Consider the following 27,410-nt stretch of genomic DNA (forward strand, 5'->3'; position numbering starts at 1 on the left):
CCCTCAAATCACATTCCTCAATCTGTATTCACCTCATCAGCCTTTTGGTTAAGAGCATCCATAGATGATAGTTGTGCTGCTGCCACTTTGTAAAAAGTGCTGATATATTTATTGCTCATTGCAAGTTAGACATACTATCCAGAAATAGGGCAGAATTTAATTCTGCTGTACTCCAGAATATCTTTCCATGAGGACACCCAAGGTTCGTCTAGCTGGGGACTCTGTCCCATCAGGTGAGAAATGAATGAAAATTACATCGGATACAGAAATTATGTACGCACCACAATGATGCATCTGCATTGTCCATTTTCATTCTTCCTAAACTCCTCAACTCCCCAACCTCCAACCCCCTTCCCTGTTTCTTAGTGAGGCCTAACGAATGTCATTTTGGAAACCCACCTGTTCCTTGCTTTGAGCTCCAGCCTTTCTTTATATTCTTTCTTCTTTTTTTTATAATAGGGTATCATGCATATGTTGCTGTTGAGGCAGCAAAGACGATCTGAGGTATACCAGGAGAGAGGGCATTATGGGTAAAGGGAGGAGCTCAAGAGCTGGATTCATGAGTCTGGTAAAGACATCCTAGTCGGATCTGATTCCATCAGCTGAGTAAGAATGAAAATGGTGAATACATAACTTTTGTTTATTTGTTAATGGAAAAGAGGGAGGCATGAGCTGAGATATAGGGAATTTCACAGGAAAAAATACTAAGAGCACTACACTGCATATGAACACTGTGGCAGACATATATTATTGTTATTAAGACTACCATTCTTCCTTTAGGATTTTGTTTATTAACTTAAAAGGGAGTTTGTATTCATGGATTGCTAGTCTTAAAAAGGCTCTAGGGCCATTAGCCCAATAACATACTAAGATTCTATATAGAGAATTCCACATAGGAACAATGTAATAAAAACATTATACTGACAGTGAAAATCCAATGAGGAACTGACTACTTATTTTATATCATTTGTGTATAAAGAAAGAAGTTTAGCTTTACCCAATCCCCCTCAAATCACATTCCTCAATCTGTTTTCACCTCATCAGCCTTTTGGTTAAGAGCATCCATAGATGATAGTTGTGCTACTGCCACTTTGTAAAAAGTGCTGATATATTTATTGCTCATTGCAAGTTAGACATACTATCCAGAAATAGGGCAGAATTTAATTCTGCTGTACTCCAGAATATCTTTCCATGAGGACACCCAAGGAAATCCTGTGTTCTGTGCAAATAAAATCCAAGCTGCAGATGTACATCCAGAAGATGTAGCATATATTTTTCTTTGTTTGAGAATTTAGGAAAGATCGCAAGTAAATTGAAGACCAGATTTAACTTGGATTCAGAAGCCACCTTAGGGGAAAAGGATGGGTTTGTATGCAATGAGATCTTATCATTATGGAAGATCAAGTATGGAGGTCTTAGAGGAGAGGGCTTGGAGCTCAGATACTCATCTAGCAGACATTCTAGCAACCTGAAAAAAATGTTTTCCAGGACAAGAACTTAAGGTTAATCTTAGCAGAAGGCTCAAAAGAAGGTAAGGTAACAGTCTGTAAGAGAATAGTCAAATCCCAAGGAGATGTAGGATATTTAACTGGGGGCCTGAGTAAAAAGGAAAGCCTTGCATAATCTCAAAGAAGACAAGGAAGAATGATTCTCTCCTGAATGAAAATTTGAAATGGCCACTAGTTGAACTTTAATAGTAGAATAGTTCACCCTGTTGTTAAAAATTGAAGCCAAAAAGATCAAGAACTGCTGAGTCTGGGACAGAGAAGGGATCCAGGTCTCCTGAAGGGCCCTGATTGAAAATCTCTTCCATTTACTTATGTAAATTTTCCTGGTTGAAAGCTCCTGAGAGGATAAAAAAAAAATCTGTTGAACTTGGGAAGAAAGCCTGGGCTGTTAGGCCACCACTGGAACTGGTGAAACAATGCAGTTAACTTGAGGCCATTAATGTCCAGATATTGCATCTCTGTTGGCTGAGATAGAAGGTCTGGAAGTAGATCTAGTACCCAAGGTGGTTAAATAGGCCAGAGTAAGGCAAACCAGACCTGATGAGGCCAAAAGGGCACAATGAGGACGACTGCGCTCTTCAACAGGGATACTTTCTGTAAAAATTTGGGAATTAGGGGTAATGATGGGTAAGCATAAAGGAGACCCAAGGTTGAATCATGGACTAGAGCATCTTTTGGTGACTTCCCCTAGGGAGAGACCAGGGTGAGGAACCTGCTGCACTTGTTGCCGAGGGGAGAAGCAAAAAGATCTCAGCACAGCTGGTTCCATAGACAATCTTTTCTGCCACACTTTGATTGAGAGACTACTCATGAGGCATCAAAATGGACATGCTTAGTCTGTCTGCAAGGATGTTGGTTTTTGCCGGTATGAGCATTACCTAAAGAAAGCAGCTGGATGAGATTGTCCATTGCCACACTCATTGCCTGTCAACATAATGAGTAAGATCTGGTTCCATCTTGTTTGTTGATATAACTGACTACTGACATGTTGTCTATATGTATTACAATCATCCCTGAAGCAAGAACATCTTGAAAAGTCTGCAATACTAGTAGGGCAGCTCTCACTTCCAGGACACTGATGTGCAAATTGGCCTCTTCTGGGCACCATGCACCTTGGACTGTCCTTCCCAAGAAATCCCCCCCACCCACCCAATTTGGGAGGCTTCAATGGTGACTGTGGCTACTGGTTGTGGGAGAGCAAAAGGGTGACCCTGAGAAACTTTTTCTGAATTAAGCCAACAAAGAATACATTACTTGCAAACTTTGGAAATCTTGACTGGGGTGGTTAGATGATGCCGAACAATAGAACACTGTACTGAAAGAGTCCATTGTAGGACAAGCATATGATATCTGGGTACCAGAATTAGAGTTATTGCTGCTGCCATCAATCCTAATGCTTGCAGGACTCGTCTTTCTGTAGGATAATAAAGAGAGTTCCCTTTATGAACTGAGAGTACAAACTCTTGTTAGAGGAACTGAAGTTATCTGGCTGGCTGACTTAATGAGCACCTACGAATTCCAGGGTCTGAGTAGGTATAGGTTGTGATTTGGTGTAACTGACTGTGATGCCCAGTTAATGACATAACTGCAGCAAATAATATCGTGCCTGAATGAAGAGATGCCTGGATGGGGCAGTCAAGAGTCAGTCATCTAGATAAAACAACCAGAATCCCAGCTACCACCATCATGCATTTGGTCAACATCCTGGGGGCTATGGTGAGGCCAAACAGCAGTACTATGAAATGGTAATGGCTGGCTCCCAGTCAGAAGCGCAGGTATCTTCAGGAGTGTCTGTTGATTCTGATATGATAGTATGCATCTTGAAGTTCTATTGTGCATATTCAGTCGTCCTTTTGTAAAAGATGTACAATCAGCTGAACAGTGACCATCCTGAACTTTCAGTATTTTCCATACTTGTTGAGTCTGCTGAGATACAGAAATGGTCTCAAGTCCCCTGTCTTCTTTGGTACTAATAAGAACCTTGAGTAAGTTCCAAATCCTTGCTGGTCTGGGGGGCTCCTTTTTGGATGACTCTTTTTTCTAGCAGCTTTTCTATTTCCAAGGCTGCAGAAATCTTCTGATTAGGTGGAATATTGGGGATTATTTTTCTTTTTTTTGAAGAATTTGTAAAAATGGTATGACATAAAAAGACGCTATGTGCTCACCATAATGTTCCATCTGTGTTATCAATTTTCATTCTTCAGCAACTCCTGGGTTCAGATCAGATACCCGGATCCAAATTGGCCACTTTTACTAGATTGTGGATCACTGTAAGCTCTCGAGTTCTTCCCCTTCCCATAATGCTCAAGTCCCTAACATACCTCAAATCTTGTTTGCTGCCCTTTACATCCACAGAGCATTGCAAATAAATCGAAATATTAATATAACCAACAAAGGCTAAAACTCAAAGAAAGGAACAAAGGTTCCTTCAGCATCTTCAATGTATCCAAAAGAATGACTTTGAGGGGTTTGTTGGGAGGATGTATCCAAAATAATGACTTGAAGGGGGTGGGTGGGAGGGTAACTGAGCAAGAATGAAAATGGATAAGGCAGATGGAACGTTATGGTGAGCACATAACGTCTTTATCTGATGTTGTCAATTTTCAGCCATTCCTCAACTCTTGGGATAGAGTCCCCAGCTACCTAAATCCTGGAAGGACTCTAAAGAATGATATTGATGAGTACCATTGAACCATAAGCGGATCTGCCTCTAGAGACCATATCTAATATGTAATGAGCAATAATGATATGATGCTCGCCCCAGGTTGCGGCTGCACAAATGTCATCTAAAGAAGCTCTAGACAAAACAGCTGAAGAAATTGCCATAAATTTTGTGCAATGTGCTCTTGGTGGTTTGGGTAATAATATGCCCAATTTATTATAAATAAATGTAATACAATCAGACAACCATTTAGCTAATGTTGCTTTGGAAACTGATTTTCCCAATTTTGAATCTGAAAAAGATATAAACAGTTGTTCGGTTTTTCTAAAATCTTTCATCCTATGTAAGTAAAAACATACCTGTCTGTGAATATCTAAAATATATAACATATATTCTCCTTTAGTTGACAAATTTGGAAAGAAAACTGGCAAACTGATAGTCTGATTCATATTTGATTCTGACACTACCTTATGTAGAAAGGAAGGGTTGGTTCTTAAGGAAACTCTGTCTTTATGAAAAATCAAGTAAGAGGGCTTAGAAGACAAGGCCTGCAATTCAGAAACCCTTTTAGCAGAGGTAACTACTACCAAAAATATAATCTTTCAAGTTAAATACTTTAGTTCTGTCTTACCAGAAGGTTTGAATGGAGCCTGTAATATTTCATACAAATCTCATGGGGGAGTAGGATCCTTAATATGAGGTTTTAGAAGAAGAGTTCCTCTTAGAAAGGCTCAACACAGTTTGGAAGATGCTAAAGATGAATTATCTACTCCATCATGAAAGCTGAAGATGGCGGCTAATTGTACTTTAATGGTAGAATCAGTGAAGACTGATGCCAGGAATTCCAGAACTTTAGAAACAAGAGCAGAAAAAGAATCTAATTGATTCTGTTGTGCCCAAAAAACAAATATTTTCCATTTATTTTTGTAAAGTTTTCTGGTGGAAGCTTTGTGAGAAGATAAAAAGATATGACGGACTGGGGAGGAGAGCCTGGGCTGTCTAACAGTCAACTGAAGTGGAGAAACCATGCAGTCAGTTTTAGGCCTAGAACATCTATAGAGCCTGTCAGGTAAGATAAAAGGTCTAGAGTTGGATCCAGGTTCCAAGGGGGGATGAAGAACATGAGGTCAAAGAAAGGGAAACCAAATCTGACAAGGCCAATAAGGGTCAATAAGGATTACTGTGATCTTCAATTGGGATGCTTTCTGAAGAAATTTTGGAAGAAGGGGTAATCAGTGGATAGGCATAAAGGTGACTGGTGGGGCAATCGTGAATTAGATCACCTGTTGGTGACTTTTCCAGTGGGGGATGAGGACAAAGAACCTGCTGCACTTGATGTTGAGAGGGGATGCAAAAACATCACAGCAAAGTTGACCCCATCAATGGAAAATCTTCTCTGTCACCTTCATATTGAGAGACCACTCATGAGGCATTAGAATAGACCTGCTCAGCTTGTCTGCAATCACGCTGGACTTCCCCATAATGTGTATTGCTATCAGATATCAATTGGATAAGATCATCCATTGCCACACTCTTAGAACTTCTCGACACAGGGGGTTAGATTTGGTTCCCCCTTGCTTGTTGATATACCAGACCATGGACATTGTCCATCTGAATTGCAACAGTCCTAGTGGGAAGAAAGTCTTGGAAGGCCTGCAACACTAAGAGGACAGCTCTCATTCGCAGGACACTGATATATGTATTGGCCTCTTCTGGGGACCATGTGCCTTGGACTGTCCTTCCCAGGAAGTGCCCCCACACCTGTTCTGGGAGGTGTCCGTGGTCACTATGGCCTTCAGTTGGGGAAGAAGAAAGGGTCATCTTTGTCGCACTTCACTTGACTGTATACACCACAGGAGATATTTCTTGCAAGTTTGATTTATCTTTATCTGACTGGACAGAGGGTGGTAAAGAATGGACCACTGATTAGCTAAGGTCCATTGCACTATTTTCATATAGTACCTTGATAACATTACTAGGATGATTTTGCTGACATGGACCCTAGAGCTTGAAGGATTAATCAAGTTGAGAGACAGAGGAGTGTTGGATGATTTTCCTGACCTGGAATTGAATAGTCTTAACTCTCACCGAAGGATGAGATGCTATTTGTGTAATCATGTTGAAAAAGGACCAATAAATTCTAATGTCTGAGTTGTTTCCAGATGAGATTTGTTTTAACTGATTGAAATATCCAGATGGGAGCAAATCTGACGTATGCAATCTCAGGCTTGTATCAGTTGATATTTGGTCAGAGTGGTGATGAGCCAGTCGTCCAGATACAGAAACACTCAGAATCCTTGCAGCCTCAAGTGAGCTGTCACTACTGCCACACACTTGGCAAACACTCTGGAGGCTGTGGTGAGACCAGAAGGCAGAGCTCTGAACTGGTAATGACCGGCTCCCAGCCAAAAGTATAGATATCTCCTACAGTGTCTATTCATGTTGATATAATAGTACACATCCTGAAGATCTATTGAGCACATCCAATCATCCTTGCACAGAAAAGGCAGGATGGACTGAACCATGGCTATCTAGAACTTTGTATACTGAACCAATTGATTCAGATTGCTGAGATCCAAAACTGGTCTCCATTCTCCTGTTTTCTTTGGCACTATAAAGAATCTTGAGTAAGTTCTGGACTCTTTCTGATCTGGGGATAAATCTTGGATGACTCTCTTTTCTAGCAGCTTATTTATTTCTAGTGCTGTTGCCTCTCTCTGACTGGGTGGTACATTGGGGATTTTCTCTGAAACTAGAGGAGGTGGATAGAAAAAGGGTATGATATAACCTCTGGATATTATCCTCTGCACCCATGAATCTTTTGTAATATTTATCTATACTCTCTGGTACAGGGATACATAACCCCCAACCACCTCCAGAGGAGGACAGCTGGGCCTCCCTTCAGAAGCTCTGGTAGAATCTGTCAGAAAAAGGATCTCTCGATCCTTGGTTTTGTGGAACCCCTCTACTGTGAGGGCAACACCTCCCATTAGAGTTCCCCCACTGCCTCTGGGAGAACTATCTCCACATGGATCTTGGACTTCTTTTCTTCTGAAGTTAAGTTAGGCTCTGTCAGATTTACTAGATGGGGTTTGAGCCCCAGCTGAGGCAGAAACAACAAGAAAAGGTAGAAAGCCTTTCAAAACCAATGTATTCCCCCTATCACTTAAAGCACAGGAGTTAAACACCGAACAAATGGAATAGTCCACACCTAGGTGGACAGTGCTCAAACAATATATGCACTTTGTGAGGGCATTGGACTTAAGGATATGATACCCACAGGAAATGCACATTTTAAAACCTGTAGATTTGTCAGCCATATCAACCAAAAAAACAAAAGTAAGATACCCTAAACTGGGTAGACAGAATGAGAGGGAAAGAACATCAGCTATGGTATATTAGATAGTATCCTGACAAGGGTAGAAAGGCCTGTCAAGAAAGGCAGATAAACGAAAAGTAATTGTTAGGAAGTTAAGTAAGCTTTGAGAGCAAGGTAAAGGAAGGAAGAGGAAAGCAATACTAAATACGGAAATTCACATGAAAAAGGATTCAACAATATATGATCAACCTCTGTAGCTTGACAGCAGAAATCCACATCCAATGTGATGGCAAACAACATCTGAGGTATTCCAGGAGAGCGGTGCATCATGGGTCAAGGGAGGAGCTCGATAGCTGGATCTGTGAGTCTGGCAAAAGTAGACAAATTGGATCCACTGTCAGATCTGAGACCCATCATTTGAGGAATGAATGAAAATGACAACATCAGCTCAACAGTTACCTCAGCAACTGCAATGTCTTCCTGTCACTATATTTAAGACACTGTAGAAATGTCAATTTTTCCTTCTGTGGAACTCCCCATATCAAAAGGGCTCCACTTTTCTAATCACAAATAATGTTGTAAATTCACTCAACAACAGCAAAGTCTAACTAACAAAGTGTACTGAAGCAATGTAAATTCTTTTTTATGAAACCCATTGCTCCTGCTACTATTGGAACTGTCTGGGTATCCTTCTTCCACATTGTCCTTGTTTCTGCCTGCAAATCCTGGTATTTTGTATCTCTCTGTATGTAAGACACTCTAATCACTGGGTGTATGGATTTCAATGATCAATGCTACTTTTGTCTTCTTTTCAAAGACTTCTACATCTGTTTTTCTTGTATTTATTTTTGAACCGTTGGTAATGGATGACCCCTTGTGATATAAACATCATTGTTCTCCATAATCCTTTGTGCATCATGTTCCCAATGCTTCTTAGCTACTTCAGTATTGTAAAGTTTGCACAATTCCTAATGCAACAGTCTTGTCACATTATTATGCTTTTCAGTGTACAGACCCTCTGCCATTAGTGTCTCACACCCAGCAACAAGATGTGTGACTGTTTCCAGTTCTGTGTTACAGAACCTGCATTTATCTGTTTCTCCCACATGTTCAATGGACTTTGTAAACCAACATGTAGGTAGTCCACTATACTGGGCCATCAATATTAACCTTTCATTTTTTGGTTTAAATTCACCTCCACTTAACCATTCCTACACCAAATCCTGAATGACATGAGACTGTTCTGGGAATTTCTTGCACTTGCAACTATATTTATGCGTTTTCATCTGATCCTTTTCCTTAGATTCTTTATTTGTTTTTTGGCACATTTAGTTGCTGCCTGATTTTTGTCTACTTCTGGTTTGATATACATTCCCACTTGACACTAATATGGTTCTGCAAAACTAACCAGGGAAGTCATCTTAGACTTGTTCTCCTTATGTTTTAAAATTATCACTATGTTCAGATCTGGTGAAGTCAGCAGATATGTATGCAGTCCTACAATTGCAGATCTATACATGTAATCAATTTCCAGGAGGCCCAAACCTCTTTCAGTGCAAGGAATATATAATAATCTTGGTATACACTGACATTTGTATATTATAACGTTTTGACTACCTGGAATTATGCTTTCAGCTTCTCATCTGACGAATTATACAATTCTAAATCATCCACAAAAAAATGAAAGTCCTTACACATTGATGTTTTCTAGTACCCAAATTGTCACCATGACCTAATGTGTTAAGTCAAAAGATTAATGAGTTAAGGGCAAGAAAAAAGAGCAACAGTGACAAAGAGCCACTCTGGAATATCTCCCTTTGAATTTTTATCCCTGGGATAATAATCTGTCCTTTATCATAGCTTAGCTGCAAAGTGGTTTGCCACTGTTTCATGGTCACTGCAATGTAATTAATTGGTCAATATATGGTGTATCTTATACATCTTTAAGCACTCTTTTATCCATGAATATGGAATACTGTCAAATGTTTTTTTTTTTTTGTAATCTAGCCATGCCATACTTAGATTCTTCCCCTTCTTACCATTCACCATTAGGACTTTGTTTAACAACAAATGATCCTTTGTTCCATATGTCCTCCTTTTCTTACTCTTTTGTTCTATTGCCACGATTGAGTTTGCTTCTAAATGACTATAAACTATATCTGTGTTAATTTCTGTATATAGCTTATACATCATTGGAAGGCAAGTTATTGGTCAGTAATTTCTAGGATAGCTGGCAGGTTCACTCTTATGGCATAGTATCATTTCTTCCTGTTGTTAACCAGGTTGGTGTCTGTTTAGGATGCGTATATATAAGTACTTCATACTCGGAGCTAAATTTTCGTGTAAAGATGTTAATACTTTTAGCCAGAAGTCAGGTACTGCATCTGGGCCTCAGGTTTTCAAATTAGGGGATTTTCTTAATTTTGTTTCAATTTCTCTAGCTGTTACTTCATCTCATTTCATATCATGTATATTTGAACTTCTTACTGTTTTTTTTTACTTCTTCTATCCATTCAACATTTTTGTTATGTTCCATAGGGTCTTCATAGACATTTCTCCAAAATGTTTGCATTTCTTCTGTTTTTGTGGTGTTTTTATTCCTTCTGCTTTATTTCTAATTTCTCTGTAATTTTTTTAGGTCATCAATGAATTGCTTATTTTGTACTTCTCTTTTATATTTATCTGCATATCTTCTAAATGTTTCTGCCTTTGCTGATGTCTTTAGTTTATTACATGCAATAGTTTATGACAGATCCTGGTCTGTTCTGATACTGCATGTTGTTTTTATAACATCTACCTTTTTTGTTGATCTGTTCCCTCTTCTATACTCTTCTAACAGTGACACATCTTGTTGTAATTGTTTTATAGTTTTCTCTATGCATTGCTTCCATGGTAGTATTTGATTTCTTTCCTTCATTTCCATTATTGCTCTGTGTTTTTGAGGTAAGACTTTATATGTTATTAATTTAGACGCACAGTACTATAATTTATTTATTTCTATTATATCATATGAATTTCTGTTAATAGTCTTGATTATTGTGTTTGCGGTGGTGGTGCTGTGGTAGTGTTGTCGCCTCACAGTAAGATGCTGTCCAGTTCAATTCTCAGCTAGAGCGTCTTCTGCGTGGAGACATGCATGAATGGGCATACCTTCATTGAAGGTTGTGCATCAGGGCTGGTAACTCGGCATGTAAAAATCAACTACCAATCATTAGCGGACCGGAGTTCCACTGTGGTGACCCCTAACCGGGAAAAGCTGAAAGACACACACACACAGTCTTGATTATCGTGTTCATTTGTTTTATCAGGCTTCTAACATTTTGGGTCTGACTGATTTTCTGGAATCTGTTTCTTTCATCAATCTTAATATGTCTACCCATCTCTATTAAATCAAAAAACTCTTCCTTTACATAATTTTCTTCTAAACAGAGGGCACATTAATTGTTCTTTGTTTCTTGCAGGCATTCTACAGAAAGTTTCAGAACATGTTCCACTGATGCATCTATTCAGCTGCATCCTATGTCATCCATTGCTCTTTCATATGGGAACCCAGTGGTCTACTACCACAACACTGACTGCATCAGTTGCCACTATTTCTTGCCCCTATCCTTGCTGTGCAACTTCAAATGAACTTTTATAGTGGGTTCCTACTGAAGGCTTCAGACTACCTTCATGTGGCAAGAGATCAGATGCTTTCTGTTCCACCTGTTTCCTCTTAATTTGGGGACTCATTTTGCCATCATGCTATGACATCACCAGGGTTGGTTTTCTAAACTAAATCCTTCATTTCACAGGTAATCCATAACTTCAATTTCTATTTCTTTAACTTCTCCATTATTAATCCTCTTTTCTACTTTCTCACTTTGTTTTCTTATTTTTTTTATATTCTGCAATTTTCCATATTCAGATGCCTTTGTCTATGTTTTTCTTCTAATATCTTTGGTGCTGCTTTTTTGTACTGATTAGTTTTGCTTTCTCCACTACATAAATCTTGCACCATATTAAATCTCTTTTTTTCCCGTGTTCATATTTCTTCTTCAGATGTCTCCTGCTCCACCTGTTTGTCCTTACTTTAAGGACTCATTATTCCATCATGCTGTGACATAAACTATGTTAGACTTTCTACACTAAATCTTTCACTTTGCAGGTATTCCATAACTTCAGATTCTACCTGTTTAACTTTTACTTTACAGATCTTCTGTTTTGCATTCCTCCTTTGTGATCTTATTTTGTATACTGTAAAATTTTCCATATCTGCGTGCCTTTGCCTGTATTTCTCCTCAAATACCTTTGGAGCTTTTTTGTATTGATTAGTTTGGATTTCTCTTTTGCATAAATATTACACCATACCAGACCTCACCTTCTTTCCTATATCCATGTTTCTGTTTTATACCTTTCAAAAATCTGTAAGTCTTGTTCTTTATATTTTTGCACTTCTTCTGTCACTTCTTTTTCCAAGCATCCCAAAGTGTCTTGGTCTGTATAATGTTTTTTTATGGATTTGTTGCACTGATTAACATAAATTTTCATTTAAAGCTTTTGGCAGTTTTTCTTGTGCAAGTGTTTTTCTTTCCTCTAATTTCTTTCTTAATCTTTTTTAAAGATCTTCCATCTGGAAATTCTGGGCTTCTTGCATATTAGTAACAATACATAACTTCTTTGTTATCCTCAATAGTCCCCTCTATCATCTTTATGGCTCGTTTCTCACCTTCCAGTTTTTGTGTTTTTTGTGGACTACTACTTCCTTCTACAATTGGGGGGGGCATCCCCCCTGAGCCTGGCCTAATCTCACTATTGGAATGTTTCTGTGTCTTGAGGATTCTACACTGTCATTTTTTTAGTCCTGGGACCAGTACACATACCAGGATTGGGCACTTTGTATCCTGGGACTTGTACACCTTGCTGTCTTTTTTATTTTTAACCTACTTCTGTCCATGATATATGCTGTATAAAGCAGAGTTTATATATCAGTGTTGTCTTGGTGAGATTTTGTAAAAACAGGGTCTACCTCATAATGATACTCACCAAGACTTGAGAATGAATTCATTCAGAACCCAAATTATATGTTTTGTCCTGCAGGGAGTTACTTATGTCAATGCAGACTCCTTTTATCCATAACAATTCCTATTGATAGAATGGAAGCCTCAGTAGCAACAGTAGGGGTTGGAGGTTGGCATAATGGTTAAAGTGTTTACCTTGCAGACACAAATTACAGGGTTTGATTTTCACCTTTGAAAAAATTGGCTAGGCTTAAAATGGCCTACAAATGTAGCTAGCTTAGTACTTAACTATAAACTTATATGTCTGCCACAATGTCCTCAGACAGTGTAATACAGCTACCATTTCCCCTATTTTGAACTTCCTATATCAGTACAAGCCCTGATTTTTTATCAGTTCTGTCCCAGTGTCTGATGACCGTGGTTGAGGATATATAAAGAAAAATCTCATGCCACATGTTAGTTTCTTCTCTAGCATGAGAACTGTGCTGGGTTCGCAAAAAGTAACCATTAATAACAGCAGTCTAGCCAGAAAACAGGATACAGAAGGTGGTTAAACCAAAATGATATGTTTTACTATGTTAGTGACCAACTGTGAAGATCCATTGATATAACTACAAGTAAAATGAATTTCATAATACTCATGACAGCCAGAAATCTCTGCCTTGGGTGAAACAAGTAGTACTGTTTAAAATTAAAGCTGGAGGGTTACACCAGAAAATGGATGTATGCAATATCTTCTAGTCTCATTTGCAATGAGGTCTGGATAAACAAATAGGTATCTGCTAATTTAACTTGTACATTTAATAATACAGTTTTTACAGTCATTTTAGTATATAATTTGAAATACTACCTTATGTAAAATGTGAGTAAGACTAGCTAATGAAAGAAACAAGGATTAATGAATGATGTACCTCATGTGTCTTTAGATGCTGTGGTATTCCCTTCATCCACTCTCTTTGTTCTGTTAGTTCCTCAATACTGTTTGGCTTCTCATATAACTTCCGACTGATAGCTTTGTATTCTTCACATGCCTAGAAAAGTTATAGCTTTATTTGGTCAAAAATACCATGACATAAATACATAACAAATTATGCAGCAGATACCTGAGGATTGCTGCATCTAAATGTGATTTTGTTTTCCTGCCATATTACCAGGTAAGAATACATCTCACTGCTAGTATAAATTATGTAATCATGTCAATATATTCATATGCACATCTATACGTATTGAGCTGTGTCAAGACAAAGCCATGACCAAATTAAATAAGTATATTTCTTTATAAAATAAATTATAAGCTTTTCTACATCAGGCTTCTATCCTGAGTTATGAAACTTTTTATGGAAAAACATTTATGTAGTGTTCACCATAATGTCAGATCTTGAAGAGAGGAAATACTACAGAAGGTATCACTTTAAGAATTTCACTGCTGCAAATGCCTGATGAGTTGTAGCAGCTTTTTCAGTGAACTTATCATAGTTTATTATCATGGCATCAGTTATTGCATGTATATAGCTGTATGCATCTCAGGCCAGTGTTAGTTCTTCTTAAAGCATTGGTTGCTGCTTTTATCAATGACCTAAAAGCAGTCTCAGGAACAGCCTAAAGGCCAGAAAGTTATTTTAAAGAGCAAGCATACACTTTTTAAAACAGTGTCTACACATTTAATTTTTCACTTCAAGTACTCTGTACATTATGTGGTTACTGTAACCCTTTGATTTTTTTCTGTTGCTATACTGTATTCTGAGTACAATTTTAGTACTACTATCTGATACCATATAGAGTCCTGAGTTGCGTTAAGTATCTGCATAAGAGGCAGGGTGGGATTCTGACTGCAGCATCAAGACCAGAAGAGGACAGAAAATAGGAATGTGATATTTTTTTTATTACTGTTGGATCCCCAAAGTAATTAATTCAACCAAGATCTACAATATGGAACTGGGAAACAAAGAGCTATAGCTCCCAGACCATCCTTGTCATATCACAGACCAAGATCCATGGTTGTCAAGTTATTATCTTATTCATAAATCACTCTATGTGTTGCTGAAAATGTAAATGCCATGTACCCAAAATGTTTTATGTCATACATTGTAACAGTATTGTGCCTAATGGGTACATAGGTCAAACTTTAATGGAAAGATCAGATCAAATGACTAAATATTTAAGTAAATCAGGAAATGTATTTAATCAAAACAGTGTAAGAAACTTCTCTGTGTGAAAGATTTGCAATCCATATATATCTAGTTAATCACTGTGTATTAATCAGATCAGATAGTAGTAGCAGAAGTATCAAACTTAAACTTATTCTAAGTCAAAAAAATAATAAAAAAAATCAAAAGTATAATTTGAAATATTATACAGAATTACTAAGCATTCAAAATTAATCCAAGCAGGGTACTTAATAAAAGGTTTTCAACTGGAAACAGACTGTCTACCCTGCTTGGATTACTTTTTTGACTTAGGACAAGTTTAAGTTTGCTACTTCTACTTCCATTATCTGATCTGATTAATATATAGTGATTAACTAGATATCTATGGAATGAAAATCTTCCACACAGAGAAGTGTCGTACATTGTTTGTTTCTGGACCCACTATACTTGCCTAGTGGGTTGTTTGAGACTTTTTTTTAAGTATTTAATCCAAACGCATAGCATTACATTGCAAACTGTTTAATGCTTGGAACTCTGAAGCAGTAACCATAATCCATATTAGCAGGGCCTACTTTATACACAGGGAGTGATTTATAACTTGAACTGTTATGACTTGAAACACAGTTTATTTTGAAATATTAAACGCCAATACCAATATGCTTAAATTCAGATTTACTGACTAGTCAGTTTTATTGTATTTTCTTATCTTGAGCATCATCAAAGTTGAATTGTTAAAACACCCAGGAGTATCAATTTAATGAAATAATTTAGTTTGGACATTCCATTTGTCTTTTGTTTAGGCTACTTTAAAGTTTTTTTTTTTATCTTATTCAAAGACTTCACCTCAAGAACTTTTGACATACTCCTCAATAACTGAGAATTTCATATTCTGTTGATCTTAACAGAAATAACTAATCCGAGTGATGCATTCAGGTATTTCTGCAGTTACATTCTACTGCTGTCTCTAGACATCAAATAATACTTGTTCATATTTGTATTAATAATTCTAAAACCATACTATATACAAAGAATTAAAAGATTTCATGTTAAAGCTTAATCAATGGCAAACACAACTGTAATGATCTTTGACATCTTTCTACTGCAGGTAAATAAATATTAATTGTTGTTCACATAATATTTATATTGTCGTAAAAGTTGTGTTTTTCTAAATATCTTAACAACCAAGGAGCACAGACAAAACTGCTTAGGCTAACATAAAAGTTCTCAGCTGGATGAACAAAATGTTTCTGACAGTATGTGTGTAACTTCAATGGTTGCTGAGATATTTTAAGTTGTTTACAGAATATTACAAACTTAATAGATACTATATTTATTGTGATTTAGAAAATCCAGTTTAAGACCCAGAACCTAAAGAACACTACCACTGTAAAAATAGTTGAGTTGTGCTGAAGATTTTGCTGTTCATACTTCTTTAGTAACCTGTATGGTTCCAGAGATACGTACATTTTTTGAAATGTGAGGACATCATTTGATTTCATCCAAAAGATTAGGCTCCACCAATGGAAGTTACAGTGCAAACTTCCAGAGCTCCACTGGAGGGAATGAGTTAATGATTTTACAGCTAGGCAGTCACGTGCAGTAAAATATGGTTGTTAAAACACTGCTTTTCAAAGACACGCAACTAGGGAGTTTGGGGGTTGAAGAGATCATCTACCCAAATAATTCTTTGCTAAATGTCTTTTGAGTACAGCCATCTCTGGAAGTATATAAGCAGTGCATTCACTTGTTTTAACTGTCTTGGCAGTATTCAGAGAACTTCTTCAATGCTATATTATTAAATGGATTTTTTAAAATAAGGCCTGGTGTTCTAGGACTTTGCTTTAGTGAAAAAATACCTATAGCTAATGACTGCCTTTGAGGCATGAGATTTAATTTTAGCTGTCATGTTTATATATGTTTTCTGAATGCAGGAGAGCAATTAGTGCTTTGCATGTTTCGAAGGGTATGACACTGTGATTTGGGTACAAGGGCCATAGGAATGATGGATTGATTTAAAGTAAAATAGAACATTCTGTGAATGCTGCGCTCTTGTGTTATGAGACTTCAAAGTTATGTGGGCATAAACGAAGTTTTAATTAGATCCCTAATAACTGTCTGGGCCAGTTCAGCAGGGACACAATATGTTAAAGAAAATCCCTAAACTTCTTTAAAATTTGTTGCTAAAATAATGTGGCAAGCCATCAGTTCCTCCTGCCTAACTTTCATATCATCTACCATTCATAATATGGGCATGGCAACTGCTGGATATTTATAGAGGTACTCAGCGACTCCAATGCACTTTTCATTTGTTTGTAGGTATGGCCACCTTCTTTTGAAAACATAAATTATGTATTTATTAACCATATGTTGAAAACTGGATAGTAAGGTGACATACTATATCACCTTTACTTTAACACACAGTGAGTAAAACTAGTAGCCTAGGCACATGTGGAAGGAGACTAAAGCTTTAAAAGACTGTCCGTCTTTTATATCCTTTGCAGGATATAAACCATACAGCTAAGGCTACTACAGCAGCGACTTATTTGAACATCTACTGTTATAGTAAGTTTAGTTACACCACTGTGTTTCTCTCCTCTTACATCCAAAAATCATTCCACTACCACCCTCATTCTGTCAAGATAATACCTGAGCTGCCTATGCATGTCCAGAGTATGAAGAATCCTTTTTCTCTGGTTTGTCGGTTCTGGAAAGAAGACAGGAAGGTGGTTTGGCTGAATATAAACTCTGAAACTACTTTATGCATAAATGAGGGATTTGTTCTAAAATAAAAACTGTTTTCATGGAACACCAAATAGGGTTGAGTCACCAAAAGAACTTGCAGCACAGATACTCTTCTTGCATATGTCAGAGATCAGTAATACTCTCTTCCAAGAATGCACCACAACCCAACCTGATAAGCTGGTTCAGAAAGAGATAAAGCTAACTATTCCAATGCAAAGTTAAGATCTCAGCAAGGTGCCACTTATTTTCTAAGTTGACAAATATGTAAAACCTCTTTCAAGAATAATTTTACCAAAGACTGTGCTGAAAGTGGAGAATCCATGGGCAGACATGTTAAAATGGCCAATAAATAAACCTTGATATATTTCTAGGAAATACTAGAAGATAATAACTCACACACATATTGCAAAACCAGAGGTACAGAAACCCTGAATTAGGTTCTGGTTCTTAGTGTGGCACCAACTAGCAAGTCTTTCCATTTAGCAATAACATCTGCTGCACATCCTCAGAAAAGGGGTGCCTAAAAGGTATCAAAACTGAATATTTCAAGCAGTTACAGTTGTTCAAGGCTGGAATATATCAAACACCCCTTGCATTATGTAAGTAGATCCACTGTGTGGGGAAGCTTGTGACAATAACCCTTGGTCAACTCCATAAGAAGGAATAAACACTGTTGCTTGGGTCAGAAGGGAGTCACCAAAATGATTTTTGAGGAGTCCTTCTGAATCTACAGAATGACCTGGATGTCAATGGTAAGGGTGGAAATGTACACATGAACAAAAAATATCTGTTTTTCAGGCCTGTCTGCAAGGAATTCAGGACCTGAATTTTTAAGTTGTCTGTTTTGAAAGGAGGCAAATAGATCTACTTGAGGAGTTCCACCCAACTAGACAGATTCCTGAAAGACACTCTTGTTTAGTTTCCATTCTCTATCTCTCCTGGTTCTGCTCAGCTTGTCTGCCACAACATTTTGCTCTGATAGAGTGTACATTGCTTAGAGAGTTAAACTGTGCTAAACCACTACCTCCCAAGCTATTATAGTCAGCCCACACAGGAGGTATGATCTGGCTCCTCCCTGTTTCCTTATGCACCTCTTCACTGTAGTGTTGACTGTGATCACTTGAAAAAGCCCTAAAGACCATGGATGCTGCAGAGGATTGACAGCATAAATAACAGCTAACATCACTTTTACATTGCTATGCTTAGGCCTGTTCCACAGGTCTTGCACTTTTACCCCATAGACACATCGACCCATTCCTAATTTGATGCATCTGTTGTTACGGATTATGCAGGAGTAGTCACAGAAAAAGGACACCTAGATTCAAGGATATCTGGTTTCTCCACCAAAGCAACTTTCTTTTCACAAAGCCCAGCACTGGAATCTGAAATGTCATGAGAAGAAGATTCCGTGACAATACTGTTTTCAGGAACCAGGTACTAAGCTATTCTCTTGCAGAAGTCTGGGACTGAATGGAGAAACTCAGAAACAATACCAGATACAGGTCTAGTTTTTCTTGAGGAACAAATGCCTTTCACAAGGAGGTATCCAAAAGGCAGCCTAGGAATACTCTCCCATGGGAAGGAATCAATGACGATTTTTGAATACTGACCTAGAATCATAGATAGATAAGAATGTTTCTTACCCATGTAAGGGTCTCTTGATACTTTGAGAAAGATTCAGCAAAGCTAAGTAAGTCATCTAAATAAGGAAAATGTGAATACCCAGCAGTCTGCAATGGGCTATCACAGAAGCTAGATAATTTTGTGAACACCCTTGGAGTAGTAGATAATCCAAAAGGTAATGTAGAGAACTGATGGTATAACCCAGACACAGCTTTAGAAGGGACCCCATTCCAAATACATTTGGCCAGTGTTCACTTTGACTGGGAATATGTGATGGTCCCTTCGCCAGGCCAATAATCAAGAAGCCTCAATCCTCACTACTCACACTGGTGAGGGATGGCCACTAAGAACAAAAATGGATATGCACAGTTTTTTTCTGATGCAGCACCCTGCACCAAGCACAATTTCCCTTAAGAGCACAGACGGAGTACACTCCAGACCTGGGGCTGGACTCTCTCTCTCTCTAGCCAGGCCCCAAACAAGACCCCACACTGACCACTTTGGAGCTGGGTATCCCTGTTCCAAGTAGCTGACATATACACTTGAATATTTGATTTTCACACACACCCACACTCACCTTGGAAAGGCGGGCACAGATTTACTAAATGTGCCCCCTCTGCCCAGAATAAGATAATTACACTGCCACCAGTCAGCTAATCTAAGGCTCTTACAAGGGTACTCAATTATGCTGAGTAAAATTAATACTAATACAAATGGTAGAGTTTGACCAATGAAGCAAGGCTCTCAGGAGCAGCCACAGTTCCACTAAAACAAGCATAAGTACTCTTACAATGTTAAAAATATTCTCTAAAAGACCAGCCACAATGAAAGATATAGAAATATTTAATAATAAATAATAAAATAGAAAACATGAGAATACTGAATATCTAGTTACAATAAACACCAGAGTTTCAACACAGGAGATATAAAAAATAACACAGTTGGACAGATTCACAAAGATGCAGAAAAAAAAGAAGTTATGTCGTTCTATCTGTGTTGTCGATCTTCCCTTATCGTTGACTGTGGGTTCGGTTTTGTATCTCAGAACTGACTTGGCCATTATTCCAGCTTGCACCTTCCAAAAACTCTCAAACTTAGCTCTACCCATATTGGTCCTCCCAAGATTACCTCAGATCAAGTTTGTACAAAAAAGTGACAGACAGGAAATAACAGATCAGAGACCATATCTGTATTCATAAAGGAATAAACCAGTCTATTGGGATAGATCCATTCCACCAAGAAGCCCAAAAGGCAGAGGGAAGGAGGGTGGGGATGTCAAGGATAAGTGAAGACTGACAACATGGATGGAATGTTGTGGTAACTTTATCTGATGTTGTCAGTCTTCACTTAATCCTTGACTGCGAGACAGAGTCCCCGGCTACCAAAATCTTGGGAGTATCACAGAAGAATATTCCTGAGCACCATTGGATACTCAACTCCTAGAGACCAGATCCAACTTGTAATGAGTAATAAAAATATGGGGGAATGCCCAAGAAGTCTCTGTGCATAGAGGCTCTGGCATGGGAGGATGCGGAAGTGGTTACTGGCCTCATAGAATGTGCTTTTAGAGGTCCCGGCAGCTGTACTTTCTGTTTGTTATAAATGAAGGTTATGCAGTCCTAAAGCCATCTAGCCAGAGTAACCTTAGAAACTAGTTTGCCCAGAGAAGCAAAAGAGGATGAAACAAACAACTGATGAGATTTTCTGAATTTCTTTGTTCTGTGAAGGTAAAAATATAATTGTGAACATCTAGCAAATGCAGACAATACTTGCTTTTGTTTGAAAATTTGGGAAAAAATACTGGAAATTGAATACTCTGATTGATATTAATGTCAGACACTACTTTTGGTGAAAAGGAAGGATTTGTTCGTAAAGACACACCGTCCTTATAAAAGATTAAGTAAGAAGGGTTGCACGATAAGGCCTGTAACTCAGATACTCTTCTTGTAGAAGAAATAGCAACCAAAAATTATTTTTTTCAGGATGAATACTTCAAATCGCAATTTGTGGATGGTTCAAACAGGGAATTAATTAGAGATTGTAGCATCAGATTCAAGTCCCAGGGAGTAGACGGGTCATTGCATGGAGGTCTCAGCAATAAAGTTCCTTTCAGAAAGACTTTACAAAGTTTGTGTGATATTAGAGCTGTACCATTTAGACCATTATGAAAATTTGAAATTGCAGCTAGGTGAACTCATATATTTCAGGAGGATGTCCCTGCATCAAAAAGCGATTCTAAACATTCCAAGACATTATGAACTGGTGCAGAGTATGGGTCGAGATTGCTGTCTGTTGCCCATTTTGAAAATTTTTGCCACTGCTGTATAATCATCTAGTCAAAGGTTTGTGGGAGGCTAGAACAATTTGCTGAACTGGGGCAGAAAGGCTGGCATGCCTGGCAATCATTGGAATTGGAGAAGCTACACAGTGAGCTTGAGATTTTGAAGATTTGCATGAATGAGTCCCTCTGGATGGGGCAATAGGTCTGGAGCTGGGTCCAGTGTCCTTGGTTTTCAAATTAAGTGAGGTCACAGAAAGGGAAACCATATCTATTGAGGCCAGAATGGGGCAATGAGAATTATACTGTTCTTTGACCTGCTGGCTTTCTTCAGAAACTGGGAAGTGAGAGGATTTGGGGGAAAGGCATACAGTAGACCAGGGAGCCAATCAAGAAGGACAGCATCTCATTGTGACTTCCTTGGAGGGGGAAATCAGTGTGAAGTAGCTGCTGCACTTGTTGTTCAGGGGAGATGTAGAGAGACTGCAGCATAGCTGGCCCCATTGACGGAAAAAAAAAGGTATGTCTTTTACCATAACGTTCCATCTGTGTTGTAGATCTTTATTCATTCATTGCTGTTAGGATTTTGGTTCCGTCCTCAGAACCGACATGGTTGTTACCAAGCTCGCGCCAGCCAAAAACTCTCAGCTAAGATCTACCCATAATGCCCCTCTCACAGTCTTTTCAGATCGAGTTTGCCCACCCTTATAGTATAGAAGTAATAAAAGAGACAATAGGAGGCTCTGTCTGAGCAAATACCTTAACTAAGGAAATCCTAAAGTCCACCAGGAGTCCAGGCAGGGGGAAAGAGAGCAGGAAGTAATGAATGAATAAAGATCTACAACACGAATGGAACATTATGGTAAGACATAACTTCTTTATCTGATGTTATAAATCTTTATTCATTCCTTATTGTTAGGACCGAGTCCCCAGGTGGCCCTAAGGAAGGATATTCCTGAGCACCATAGAACCAAAAGATGCTCATCCCCTAGAGGCCAAATCCAATTTGTAATGTGATAAAGGTATGAAGTCTTGCCCAAGTGGCTGCTGAGCAGATATCATCCATGGAGGCACTGGAATAAAAGGCCACAGAAGTAGCCATTGATCTAGTCGAATGAGCCTTTATTCTGGAAGGTAAAGACAGTTTATTCTGATGGTAGATAAAGGTAATGACGTTTCTAACCCAGGAAGATAGTCACTTTGGAGACAGGCTACCAAATCTGAGTCCTGCAAAGGCCACAAACAACTGATTCATTTTTCTGAAAGATGTAATTCTGTCCAAGTAAAAATGAAGTTGCCTATGAACATCAAGGGTATGCAAAAGATATTCCCCTGTATTTGAATGCTGAGGGAAGAAAACCGGCAGGTCAGTAGATTGGTTAATTGAAAACCCAGAAATGACCTTGGGCAAGAAGGATGGGTCAGTATATAGGGACACTCTTTCCATATGAAAAATCAAGTAAGGTCTCTAGACACTCAAGGCCTGCAACTCAGGTACTCTTCTCGCTGAGCTAAGGGCTACTAGAAGTAGAGTCTTCCAAGACAAAAATTTCATATCACATGAATTAGAATGTTCAAAAGGAGGGCTTGTTAATGACTGACGCAACAAAGTCAAGTCCCAAGGCTCTATGGGGGGCATGACAGGAGGTTTAACATGTAATACTCATTTCAAGAAGGTTTTGCACAGATGGTGTGACATAACAGACTAATTATCAAATCCATTGTGAAAATTTGCGATAGCTGCTGAATGTACAGTAATTGTCGATGCTGAAGCTCCTGCATGTAAAAGGGTAGTCAGGTATTGTAGGATCTTCTGAACAGGCATGGAGAAAGGGTCTATGTCATGATCTTTGGCCCATGTAGAGAATCTAGTCCACTTACTAGAATAAATTTTCCTGGTGGAAGGTTTGTGTGAAGCCAGAAGAATCTCACAGACAGGACATGAAATATCAGAAAGCCTGGCAATCATCGGAAGTGGAGAAACCAAGCTGTGAGCTTGAGGCTGTGGAGATTGGTGTGAATAAGTCCCTGAGGGTGAGATAGCAGACCCTGGAATTTATCCAGGATCCACGGGCTGTGAATCAGATGAGGCCATAGGAAAGGGAACCAGACTTGACGGGGCCAATAAGGGGCAATGAGGATCACTTTGCTTCCCAAACTTTGAGTTTTCTGGAGGAATTTCAGGATGAGCAGAAATGGGGGAAAAGCATACAGTAGACTTGGGGGCCAATCGTGCATCAGAGCATCCCTTGGTGACTCCCCCTGAGGGGGGATCAGGGCAAAGTAGCTTCTGCATTTGTTTAAAGGGGAAGCAAATAGGTGGCAGCAAGGCCTGCCCTAATAGCGGAAGATCTGATCCGCTATTATAGGACTGAGGGACCACTCGTGAGGCATCAGGATGTTCCTGCTCAGATTGTCCGCAATAATGTTGGAACTCCTGGGAATGTGCATTGCTATAAGAAAACGGTTGGAAGCTATCACCCATTGCCAAATTCTCATGGCTTCACGACACAAGGGTAAGACCTGGTTCCTCCTTGTTTGTTGATATACTAGACGACTGCCATGTTGAACGATTGAATTGCAATGGTTCTGGAAGGGAGGGATGTATGAAGCGCTTACAATGCTAAGAGAACTGCCCTCAATTCCAGGACATTTATGTGCAAATTGGCCTCCATGGGGAACCAGGTGCCTTGGACTGTCTTTCTCTGGAAGCACGCCCCCCTCCCCCAGCCTAGCAGGGAAGCATCCGTGGTCACTGTTGCCCTGGGCTGGGGAAGGCGGAAAGGTTGACAACAAAGATTTGATTCTGTCTTCATCCACCAAGGCATTTCTTTCTTACAAAGATTTGTAAGGTGTATCAAGTGGTCGAGAGGATGGGTTAAGATTGACCATTGTGATGAAAGAAGCACTGTATTAGTCTCATGTGCAACCTCGCCAGTGGAACTAAGGTAATGGTTGCTGCCATAGATCCCAATAGCTGTAGTACAAGGTGTGCTGGTACAAAAGTCTGTTGGAGGAGGACTTGAATCTGGCATCTTATTTTTGAGAGCTTGTGAAGAGGAAGGGAAGCTTGACAGGATGTTGTGTCAAAGATTGCTTCAATAAATTCCACTGTTTTTGTTGGACATTTGAGATTTTTCCATGTTGATCATAATCTCTAAGTGAAGAGCAAGGCCTTGAGTGTAAGACAGGCTGTGAATGTGAAGATTCTTGGTTGTGGCGGTAAGGAGCCAATCGTCTAGCTATGGAAACACCTGGAATCCTTGCAGTCGAAGATGAGCTACTACAACTGCCATACATTTGGTGAACACTCTGGGGGCTGTCGAGAGACCGAATGGCAGTACGCTGAACTGGTAGTGATTGGCTCCCAGCAGGAAGCGGAGAAATCTCTGGGAGCATTTGTCCATCTTTATGTGGTAATACGCATCCTGGAGATCTACAGAGCACATCCAGTGGTCCTTCCCTAAAAGTGGAGGGTGAACTGCCCCATGACCATCTGGAATTTTTGAGGTTTTATGAATTTCTTTAGTAAGCTGAGATCCAGGATTGGTCTCCAGTCCCCTGTCTTTTTGTGGCACTAAAAAGAACATTGAGTAAAAACCAGATCCTCTGTGGTCTGGTGGGACTGGCTGGATGACCCTTTTTCTTAGCAACTTTTTGATTTCTAAGGCTGCTACTTCCCTCTGACTGGGTGGAACATCAGGGATTCATTTGATGGGTCTGGGAGTAAGATCGAATAGGATATGGTAGCCACTGGATATTATTCTCTGCACCCATGCATCTGTAGTGATGACTTGCCAGGCTTGTAGGTGCAGGTAAAATTGACCCCTGACTGCGTCCAGAGGAAAGCAATCAGACCACTGCTCAAGAGCTCTGGTAGAGTCGGACAGAGAAGGAATCTCTAGTGTTCTGGTTGTGTGAACCCCCTCTGCCCCGAAATGGGCATCTTCTGGATGAGTTGCCCTCTCTGCCCCAGGGGGATTGCTTACCACGAATGTCATGAAAAGATTCTTGGGACCTCTTGAACCACAATTTTCCTCCCCTCTGGTTCTTGGAATAGGATCTCTGGGTGGGGTGAAAAAATGTATACCCACAGCAGACAAGGTCTTTCCGTCTTTCTCACTTCGTGATAGTGTGTCTCTTACTTTGGGACCAAAAAGGGAAGATTTGTCAACAGGTGCATTGATGAAGGAAGATTTAAAGGGGTCTGCAAAATCAGACAAACGCACCCAAGCACGCCATCTCATGAAGATGCCTGAAGTGGCTGCTCGAGCTGCCCACTTGGTGGTGTGAGAGATCAAGCGCATCGAAGAGTTCAAGATAGATTCCAGGGTAGCCAGCTGAGAGACAAAAGTGTCATGCACCTCGTCAGGTAATACCCCCACCAAAGAGGCAGACATTTCTGAAATTAGGTCTTTTTGGAGGCGAACAAAGTGTGCCAGATAGTTCAGCGATCGAATGGCAAAGGTTGCTGAAGTGTAGGTCTGCTTCCCCAGTCTGTCCATAGCCCGAGACGCCCTGCTCGGGGGATGAACAGTAAAACTATCTTCTGCCAGTTCCCTCTTGATGACTGCCACCATAACCATGGAATCAACTACTAACTGCTTGGACCAATTGGGTTGGTCTTCGGGGGTGGATAAAATTTTGTCTGGCCTCCGGGGGACAGGTTCTACTTTGTCTGAGGCCTTCCTCCAGACATACTGCATGATCAGTTTTGCAAGCTCATCCACAGGTGGGGTCATCCAGGAGGTAGATGGCCAAGCACGGAAGGCCTGCAAGAACACAGATTCCTTCGAAGAAGGGTTAGAGGACTTCCAGCCTCCCCTCTGCTTGAGGATCTTAAGAATGTCTCCAAATGAGAAGTCTTCCAGGGGAGACCATGGGGACCCTTCTCCCTCATCTCAATCAGTGTCCTCAGTGATAGATTCCTTAGGAGAATCAAGGTGCTTCCTCTGGCACCGTTTCTTCCGGGGTAGCTCCCCAGTGGGATCTTCTGAGGAGGACTCTGGAGAAAGGGTTCCCTTCAAGGGAAGGTCTTGTGGCTCCCATGCTCAGGATCCCAGAGTAGGGGATTCAGACAGCTGCATGCCAGAGAGGGGTTCTGGTGTCAATGTCATTGGTGCTGATGCAAGCCTGTTGAGGCAAGGACCCTCTCCATCACCTGGAAAGCAGGCCTGCCTGAGAAGGGATGGGAGCCCGGAACCAAGAAGGACAAATTCGGAACCGGGGTCACACCCCGCCTTGAGGAGGCCACCACCAGGTGAAGAGCTCTGAGAGGACTAGTAACTGCTAGTGGAGCCGTGGCCATAAATGGTGCCAGCGGAAAAAAAGGAGCAAACTAGGAACCATAGTGCCAACAGCCAATCACTACTCCGAGCATGCACCAGTTCCAATGGAGCCACTGTGCCAAGAGTAATAGGTGCCGACAGGGAAACCTGCACAGTCAGAGCCGAGACAGTATGCACCGGGGTGGTCATTGGTACCGAAGTCTCCGGGCCCGAGAAAAGGCCGGAGGAGGATATACTGGTGAGTATGCCATGAAAGCTTCCATTCCAAGGGGGACAGAAGACCTAGCAGGGGTGGGGAATCCTCTAGCTGCCAGAAGCTGGTCCACAACCCTCACTACATCTTGTTCTGAAAGGCTCCTGGTGGATCTGTAGGTGGCTGCTGAAGGACAGTCAGATCTTTCAAGAAAGGGGCTAAATGTCCCCAAAAAAGGGTCGTAAGTTGGAGAATATCTGGTTCTGGGAAGGTGTTCAACCTTCGGAACCGACTAAGTAATTGTCTGCCATATAAGCTATTGGCACCATGGCTGGGGATGGTGCCGATGAGGGTACGGTAGTCAAAGCCGGTGTCAACACCAAGGATGGCACCGAGGATGCTGCCGAAGCTGGTACAGTAATAGGAGTCAAAATTAGAGGCGGCACTGAGGGGGAAGACATAGAGCCTGGTGCTGAAGTTGTCTGCACCAAAGGCGCCGGAGAAGCTCAGTGTCAACTTGGTTTCGAGGAAGACAGAGATGTAGGAACCAAGTGACTCTGTTTCTCTTTATGTTTTTTAGTCTTAGGAGGTGGTGAGACCTCCATCCCAGAGAGAGCCTCCAAGAAGAGAAAGGAGTTTTCATCATACCC

The 27,410-nt window shown here is 40.1% G+C and overlaps 1 protein-coding gene across 1 annotated transcript in view; it reads right to left on the reverse strand.

Moving 5' to 3' along the window:
• Window positions 1-27,410, reverse strand: part of DNAH1 (dynein axonemal heavy chain 1) — a 5,225,710-nt gene that overhangs the window by 4,010,927 nt on the left and 1,187,373 nt on the right. Inside the window, exon 15 of the mRNA XM_044076389.1 lies at window positions 13,401-13,520. Coding sequence (XP_043932324.1) covers window positions 13,401-13,520 — 120 coding nt within the window. The remainder of the gene's footprint in view (window positions 1-13,400; window positions 13,521-27,410) is intronic.

This window comes from Protopterus annectens, chromosome 7.part0, assembly GCF_019279795.1.
Source record: "Protopterus annectens isolate FY-2018-M chromosome 7.part0, PAN1.0, whole genome shotgun sequence".
NCBI lineage: Eukaryota > Metazoa > Chordata > Ceratodontiformes > Protopteridae > Protopterus > Protopterus annectens.